General features: G+C 36.3%; 1 protein-coding gene across 3 annotated transcripts; it reads left to right on the forward strand.

The window, feature by feature from the left end:
• Positions 1 to 2187: 2187 nt before the first annotated feature.
• Positions 2188 to 9103, forward strand: LOC120351172. 3 transcript variants are annotated; one of them, XM_039427466.1, is made up of 4 exons: positions 2188 to 2516; positions 4801 to 4915; positions 5805 to 6065; positions 7591 to 9103. In XM_039427466.1, the coding sequence occupies exon 4, from the start codon at positions 7684 to 7686 to the stop codon at positions 8167 to 8169; it is 486 nt and encodes a 161-aa protein (XP_039283400.1). In that variant the 5' UTR covers positions 2188 to 2516; positions 4801 to 4915; positions 5805 to 6065; positions 7591 to 7683; the 3' UTR covers positions 8170 to 9103. The 3 variants fall into 3 exon arrangements, with proteins under 3 accessions (XP_039283400.1, XP_039283401.1, XP_039283399.1); XM_039427467.1 differs by having other exon boundaries at positions 2188 to 2484; XM_039427465.1 differs by having other exon boundaries at positions 2197 to 2512.
• The last annotated feature ends 221 nt before the right edge of the window (positions 9104 to 9324 follow it).

Raw genomic sequence — 9324 nt, forward strand, 5'->3', positions numbered from 1 at the left:
CAAAGACAATTTTGGATCTTGAGAGCAAGGGACATAATTCGTAAGAGAACAATTAAATGCATGGAATGCTTTCGTGCAAAACCCACTAGGCAACAACCACTCATGGGAGACCCCCCGTCTGCTAGGCTGCAAGGAGTCAAGGCATTCCTAGATACAGGGGTTGATTATGGTGGACCTTTTGATATAACACTAGGGCGACTGAGGAAGGCTAGAATATACAAGGCATATATTTGTTTATTTATTTGCCTTTCAACTCGGGCTGTACATCTAGAATTAGTCTCGGAATTATCAGCAGATGCTTTTCTAGCTGCTATGAAACGATACCTAGCAAGAAGAGGCACTGTTCCCACTATGTATAGTGATTGTGGTACCAATTTTGTGGGAGCAAGCCGAAAACTGTCACAATGGTATGAGCTCACAAAAGCATCAAGGTTCAATGAGGAGATGACTAGAGAGCTTGGTAATTGAGGAATCAAATGGCTATTCAACACTTCAGCAGCTCCACATTGGGGAGGAATCTGGGAAGCAGGAATAAAATCTACTAAGAGATTGCTCAAGGCTGCAGTTGGTAATCAAATTCTAACGTATGAAGAATTCAGTACTGTATTAACTCAAATTGAGTGGATATTGAATTCAAGATCATTGACCCCTGTTAGATCAGACCCAAGAGATTTAAGTGTGTTAACTCCAGGTCATTTTGTACTCATGGAAAGCCCAAAGGTTTGGCCAGAGCCAGAGGAATCAATTGAACCGGTGAACTTAAGAAATTGATGGAGTTTACTCAAAAGAATTGTATCTTCATTCTGGAAACGTTGGCAATTGGGGTATGTATCTAGCTTGCAAACCCGAACAAAATGGTACAAAAAACAAAGTAATGTTAATATTGGAAGTATGGTTCTCTTAAAGGAAAGTAACCTACCCCCTCTACAATGGAGGCTTGGCCGAATAACGAAGATATTCCCTGGACAGGATGGAGTTGTGAGAGTGGTGGAGGTACAGACTGCAAAGGGAAGTCTAACTAGGGCTGTCAATAGGGTATGTCTCCTCCCTATTGATGAAGATTAGGCCTTATTGAAGGGAACTTCAATAAGTTTAGTGGTTGGTTTTTTTTTTTGTTTCTCGTTTTACATGTGGGAAAGGTTCCCAAGTTGCTTTGTTTCTTGTTTTTATCTATAGTGGTTGTATATAGTCATTGTTTCTCGTCCCATCCTCTCCTTTCCGTGGGCCTCCTACTCCTTTTTTTATAAGTCTCCTCAAGGGCCCCTGAGAAGTGAAGATATTTTCCTTTTTTTTCCTAGTTTCCCTAGTAGGGTTCGTTATCGGTGGTTTTTGTTTTTTTTTTTGTTATTAGAAGTTCTTCCAAGGTGGGTGGAATGTTCGGACGTTATCCATGTTGCTCTGTTGTCTGGCGTTGTGTGGTAGAGGGGGCAATTGAGGGGTGATGCGCAAGCATGATTGCCACCAGTTGCCGATTGACAGCCAATCGAACAGCTCACTTCTCGTAATGTCGATTTTTGCAAAGTGATCTATTATTATTTATTGTGATTTATCACAAGTGTTGTCTCGTCTCGTATTGTGATCTGGACCCGGGATCCTGGAAACAAGGAGGATTTGGACATGAAGGTAGGCCTATGTTATTGTGCACTTAGCCATTTTAATTGTTCAACTTGCTACCCGATGCCAGACAACCCAAAAGTTCTCGATGTAATTGATACAGTCCACAAACCAGAGTGCTGTTTGAGCCAGCCTCTGTCAAATAAACATCAATAAAACAATATCATAAATAAATATAACATCTTAAATCCATTTCTTTCTTCTCCAACCACAATACAACATTTTCAAATCTGCTGCTCGGCAGAGATAGCAACTTACTTTCTATACAACAAACATTTTGATTCTTATACAATAAATCTCTTCCAAAAATACTTTCAAGTAACAATGGGCTCATTTACAATACTTCATTTACAATTTTCAGGTCTCTTATTTTAATAATATTCTCAAGATACAGGTACAATTCTTCTTTGCTATACTCCGTTTTGGGCTTTCTCTGGTAACTGGTTTCATTTGAGATTTTTTGGTAACAATGTGTTAATAACAATGATAATAATATAAGACATCTAAATAAATATATATATAAAATTAACTGATACAATAATAACATAAAAAGTTTTTTGGGAACAATTTCTTTTTACAAACATATGTTTAAAGGGCTATATGCTTTTTATTTAGTTGGCATTCGCTAGTCTACGATTTCTAGATTTCTACTTCCTACATCACAATTTGCTATCGATTCAGTTCCAATTAACCTAACTTCTACAATTCTCACATTTAAAGGTAATTAACTTATTTTATTCTACATATCCCATCTTGTGGCCTTTTTTATATGATGCTTAGAGAAGAAACACATAATTAAAAATTGTTCTTTGGTTTGTTACTTGCCTCTATCGGTTGGAGTGAATTGAAAATCGAATTTGGCTACACAAGGTGATACTTCAATACTAAATTTATTCAGGTAGGTCAGTATTTGGTTGATAATATTGTTTTTATTTGTCTTCTTATCGAATTTGCTTCAAATTCTGTGATATGGCATTTAAAATTTCCATGGTTTTCCTGTATCTTCTTGTATTTCTGTTTGTAGATATTGATGTAGGCCATTAGGTTATCTGCTATCGATTGGTGAGGCTGTCCTATTGATAATTTATCCTTCATGAATTTAAAGCCCCGGTATCTGGTGTAGTTTTTCAAACATTTCATTGATCTGGTTCCTCTTTCTTCCTTACTATCTCTGTTTATTCCATCGAGCTTTATTTTATTTTCATTGGGTTTTGGTATTTTCACTTTACCGGCCTTGTTTACAATTTTAACTACACCAACAAACAATTTTATAATATAAAGCTTCCAATTTTCTTCATCCGGTACTTTCCACTTAGATTCATCATTAGTTTTCATGATCATAATAATAAATAATTCAACAATATAGGACTTCCAATCAACAATAATAAATTCTTTCAACAATAGCATTACAATCTTTTTCATCATATTCACATCAAAGTCTTTTCTCACTGTCATGACAAACATTACACAGTATATCAAAACATTTATCCTCTCTTTGATAATATAACCTATCATCATATAATAGTCAGGTACTTTCACTTTCTTTATATTATTACTTATTTCTTTCAATCTTCTTAAAAACATTCCATCCTTCATCAATCTCCCACGATAATCCACTTCATTGTTGCCCATGCATGAATCCAACGTAGTTTTCCTAGCAGTTCTGGTTTTATTCCATTTCCTTGGTCCATTTATTCGGTCACAACCTTGAGTATCTTCCTTAAAACGTATGTGCCATGGATGCATGCTGTCGATCCCTTGTCCTCCATCCTGGTGTCAGTCGTCCGGTGTCCTCCTAGGCTGCTTGAAACGTGCATGTGGACTGTATAGGCGTGCGCGGTTCCTCCCTCGTCACTTCCGTCTCTGGGCCTTGCGGTTCATGCTTCTCCTCTCCCGGATGCCATCCTCTTGGTCCTCCATCTTGGGGTCCTTGATGTGCCTCGGTGGGGTCCATTTATGCGCGTGTGCAGGTCCTGTGCGTGGATGCATGGTGGTGGTCCCTTCCTGGCGACTGTTTGCATTTGGTAGTGCTGGAATTGGGGCATTATTGTAGTGGATCGGTTCTTGTTGTGGGATTGTGGCCGGTAGTGCTTCTTCAGGGGAGGGAATATAGGGCTCAATAGGGATTGTTGTTTGTGGGGTGTTTTAAGTGCATGGTGGGTGGCAGTTTTTGGTGGTGGGTTACCTTGTATTGGTTTCTGTTCTTCTAATAATATTTCCGGTAAATCATTCACAAAGGTGGTATATGGGGCTGAGGTATCTTTATTTTCTTTATCTATTTTTTCTGAGCTTATGTGGGTTGTATCGGGGGGTATCATATAGCCATAATTGTTCAGAAGTAGTCTTCTCTGTGTTTGGTGATGGGTTATCTGGTGTTGGTTTCTGTGTTTTTTGTTGATTTAATCTGGATGCATGCTTTACTGTATAATTTGTACTTATTTGATGTGGGGGCGGTTTATAATTTCTGTTGTAATTATTATGAGTATATCCTGTATTAGCATTCAAACGGTCATAGTCATCATAAGTATTCTTTCAGTTTCCTTGTTGTGAATAATGATTTGTTGAACGATTCTGAAAATTTCCATTATTCCTGTTATTACTCTGATGCTGGTTCTTGCGACACTCAAAACGAGGTGTCATTCGGGAATGATGATATGGTAACGATTCATAAACTTGCCTGGCATACTGATTAACATTTGAGTTATGTTGATTTTGAATGTATGACTGATCTGACTGGTGATTTGATATTGCCATCACAGATTGTATATTGTATAAATGATTTATCAGATGTTTGCAACCAGTTATTGGCTGTGTAGTTAATGGCGTTCTGACTCAGAAGGGTAGCTTTTTCAGGATTATGTTTGCTAAGGCAGGATCATTTATTGGATCATCCAACTGAGCATTCTTCAATTTAAGCTTGAACTTTTAAGCTTTAAAAGCCATTTAAGCTTTTTTTGGACTTTTAAATTATTATCTAAATTTCGGAGAGAAATAGTACAAGGAGTATCCTTAGTTTTTCTCTCCCATTCTGTGCTTTCTCGTGAAAATTAGAATAATAAATGAATGTCTCAATGTAAGCGTGGTAACAGAATTGATATATGTGTCATCTGCTCTAAGATTAAACTCACAAGATATAATATTGGCTAGTGTATCCATTTGTCTATTTTTACTCCAATATTGTTCCAGGAAAGCAGCAATAAACTCATCCAACGACAAAAATTTGTGATGATGGGTCTGGAAAAACATTAGAGGTTCACCACTCAACAAACTGATTAATCGGAGTCGCCACATATTCCAAGAGGTGGGTGTTAGGGATTTTACCAATTTTATTTGATCTATAAATTTTTCAGGTTGAAGATAGCGGTCTGTATTATCAAAACGGCCTAATCCATTGAAACCGTGCAATAAATCAAATGTTGCTATGGGGATAGGCTCTTCATTCTTGTGTGGAAATTGATGTACCTGACTCTCGAGTTGTACTAACTTCTCTTGGGCCTGTTTTCAATGACCAGTAGCTTCTGTTTCATTATCTACTACTTTGGCATTTAATTTAGATAAAAATAATTGCTGTTCTTCAATGGCTGTCTCCAATGAATTAAAAAGTACTTTGTTTTGATTGATATCAGTATTTAGATGAGTTATTTGGGTAGATTTAATATTCTGTTGTTCATTTATGGAAATAAGTTGACTATTGTTCCTATTTACTGTTGAGTTTATGTCCTGTGTTTTAATTACTACTTGCTCTAGAATTCCTTTTTCACAATCGGCTTTAATGCTTGTTGCTATTTCCTGCATTTGCGAGGTGTTTTGTACTGTTAGGTTATCTATTCTTCCATTTAATTCACAGGTAATGGTATCAATTCTTTCTGCTAAGCCTGCTGTAATTATTTCCTGATTTTCATTTTTCAAATTTATCATTACCTTCAATTCCTCCCTATAATTTTCTGCCTTGCTGTCAATAGTGTCCAACTTACGTTCTACCGCTTGTATTGTGTCTGCAGTTTCCTTACCCATCCTTTCTGATGTATCCTCCAATGACTCCTGCACTTCCTTTATTTCTGCCTTTATATCCTTCTTTACTCTGGCCATTGTATTTCCTAAACTTTTAGAAAATGACTCGAGCATCCCCTCCAATATAATCCTCCTTCTTGCTTCTTGAGAGATTTCTGATGATGTATCACTGTTCCCAGGATTCATGGCGGTGACTGGAGATATCTGGGCAGTGGATTCCATAGCGCCCCCCTCAGCATCGACCACCGCTACTTCGACTGTCTGCTACCTCACTTTGTGCGGACGAAGAGAGACTCATTTTAAAAGGATAATGTGTCAAAAATTTAAAAAAGTGAAAGTATGGCTAACAAGGCCTTCATAGGTCCACAAGATAGAACTGTAAAAAAGTGGAGTGTTCAAAAAGTTTTCCTAATAAGGAGTACCTCAATTTCATATGACAGGTATTTATCAATTTTAATTTTATTTATTGCTTATTTATTGTAGCCTATAATATTTCCAGAACGGCTTAGATTTAAATTATTAGTGACTTGATAAAATTCAGCAGTTTAGGCCCATAAAATATTCTAAAATACAGTTTCAACAATAATAATAAAAATTTATAAAAAATAATTTTCCTTTGCTTAAAGCTATTGATTCACAAAAAATTGTTTTTCATATTGCTTGCAGTCCCAAGTAAATTCTTACTGCCTATCATCCATTCACGACAAATCTCAATCTGTATTGACTTGTCTATGATTATCAGCGATATACAGTCTTGATTTACTCTCAATAATGATTCTATGAGCTCTGTTCTCATCACCAGTCCCACGCTCGGGTGCCATGTTTATGTCATGTTATTTCTTTCAATAATGGGTTGGCCTGCTTGGCTGCAGTCGATAGAGCATGAGTAAGAAATTGTATAACCCTTGTTGTGGTTCTTAGAATATAAATTAAACTAAATTCTTACTGGCTCGCTCAGGAGCTCCCGCAATTCTCTGCTCTTGCGGGTTACTGACGTCGGCTGCTCCAACAGTTCACAATTTCTGTGACTGATTTGTTCATAAATATCTATAGATAAATTTGAATTGGCTCATTATTGTTGCCCATCAACTACTGCAATTTGATTGGTTCATCCAAAATTCATAAATGCATCCATGCGCCTACTGAATATCATACTTCCTTAATATTTTTATTTATTTTATGTGTTTTGTACATGCTCATTACAGATAATAATTTTTTTTAAACTTTTTAAGTTGTTTTTCCATTTACAACAAGTTGCCATGTGGTTACGAAGTCCTCTAGTTGAATACTATTTGTTCATAACAAAAATTTGCCAAGGTGTCTGGCTAGATTTCAAATTACACGGCTTGATCGATTATTAGGTTGCTGACCAGTAGGTATTATAGCCTAACCTCAAAATTCCAATATTTTATATAATATAATAAATAGCAAATAAAATTCTTTTTTTTTTTTTTGCTGTTCTAATTGTAGCCATGATACCCATTATTATCTAATCTTTCACTTGTTGCTATCGCACCCGGCGATAATAGAGCAGCTGTTTGCTCAAGACCTATAAAATCCTTTCATTAGCGATTTTGCTTGCTTATCCAAATTTGATTTGTTACACAATCTACATAAATTAAACCCATTTTTACCTTTTATGCAACTACAGATACAAAAATATTCCATCTTATATTGTTTTATGATAATCATTATACTTTGTAAAATCTTTGTTTTTAGGGTTGTTTTGTGTACATGTGTGAGTGAATGGCAACTTGATTAGATCTTAACTTCTTCATTTCTGGTAGGTTTTTCTGTAGGATTTAACTAGTGGAATTTGAAATATTGTTCCAATTGTATCAATAAATTAAGTTTGAAATTCTCTTTTATTTCATGCTATTTTATTTTGATTGAGAGTTTTATTTATTTATATTAATCTTATGTAATCTTATTATCTTATTATCATCATCGACTACCAATGGTGAGGGGTGGCCGGCCGATAAAGGAGTGCTAAAGGAATTCGTTGCTGAACTCTTATCAGATGATATTTTCGTCAATAATCTTGTCGACCGAGTTGTCATGGAGCTCAATGATAGTTTCGACGAGGTGATAAAGGCTCGATTTCTAAGCGAATGCGAACCTCGTTTATCTGCAATGGAGGAGAGGATCGCTTCATTGGAGACTAAGATTCAAGCCATGAGTAAGGCGTCCGTGGAACGTGCTGAGGCGTATGAGCGAAAATTGGACGCTCAAGAGCAGTATCAGCGCCGAAGTAATGTCTGTATCTTCGGACTTCCTGAGAAGAGTGGAGAGAATGTTACCGAGGTTGTCACTAAACTATGTAGTGACAAACTCAAGTTCTCGATTGATGCAACACTGATCGATCTCTGTCATCGTGTGGGTCGCCTTCACTCGAGACCTGGTGAGACTGAGGCCAGGCCGCGCGCAATAATTGTCAAATTCATAAGTTATCAGCGTACTGTGATAGCGGCGAGGAGGCAGCTCAATGGCTCCGTGATGACGGTGAGAGAGGAGCTCACTCGGCGGCGTGATACTTTTCCGTGATGTCAATCATTCCGTAGCAATTGCTAGACACCAGATTCGATCTTAAATAAGGAATATGAAGAGAATTTGATTACTAATAAAAGACAGATAATTTAAGTTTATTTATTGTAAAGCAAGAACTATTCTCTCACTCATCTCTGATGTGATGTATACGTCATACTATTTCCACCAATAGCAAAATTCTATGCAAATTAAGTAAGACGGAACTGCTCAGCAAAAGTTTTTCGAGAAGAGAGACACTACTTCCCTTTTAATGCCTTCACTGTGAAGACCTTGTTCTAAAAGTTACCATTTTTCTAGTGAGATTCTTATTGTTAAATTCATGTATTTTGATTGTTAGCCCATATCTGAGGCAATATTATTCGTTATATTTGTGAAATCTATCACTTGATTACTTCCATAAACCTGGATTTTATTATTCATTTTTTATTAGTGAAGGAAATAATTAATTTCTAAAAAATCTCCCATGTGCTGGAGATTGAAGCTTGGACGAACCATCGAGTCTAAATTAATTCAAAGAAACCACAATACCAAGAACGATCACATGAGTTCTCTTTTATTTTATGGGCCCCAGCCTTCGCTTCGAAAAGAAATCACTTCAATTTTTTCTTCGCTAATTATTAATGGCCACATCGAAAGCGCAAATAGCTTAAGTGTACTGAATTGTGATTGTAGGTTTTGTGTCCTTATCTGCCTGAACCACGACCCTGATTAAATTTCACATATTGTAATATTTTCTAGTCAAATCATTGGAATAATAATTTATCTTTAAGGATTTTTAAACTTTGTAAAGAAGAACGTGCATGATAGCCCAGCATCATAGCACTAATCCAAATAAGCCTGTCAGCAGAAAATTATTCAAAACCTTTTTATCAAATCTTGAAACTGTACTGTTTATTAATTATTATTACTGCTCATTATATTTAAAATTTAATACTTTATTTCCTGAGTTCGATTATTCCCTTAACCCTTCAGATTTTGTGTTTGGTACGTTTGTACTTGTTAAGCACCGATCAAAAACGATCATTCAAATAATTGATCCAAATTTGGTTCAAGGAACAGATCTGAGTGGAAATATTAAGTGGGGTCAGATCGAGATTAAACGTTCTCTGTCCTTACCTGCTAATATCTCAGCTTCTATCTGTGCCCTATTTC

The sequence above is a fragment of the Nilaparvata lugens genome, chromosome 4, assembly GCF_014356525.2.
Source record: "Nilaparvata lugens isolate BPH chromosome 4, ASM1435652v1, whole genome shotgun sequence".
In the NCBI taxonomy this organism is placed as follows: Eukaryota; Metazoa; Arthropoda; class Insecta; order Hemiptera; family Delphacidae; genus Nilaparvata; species Nilaparvata lugens.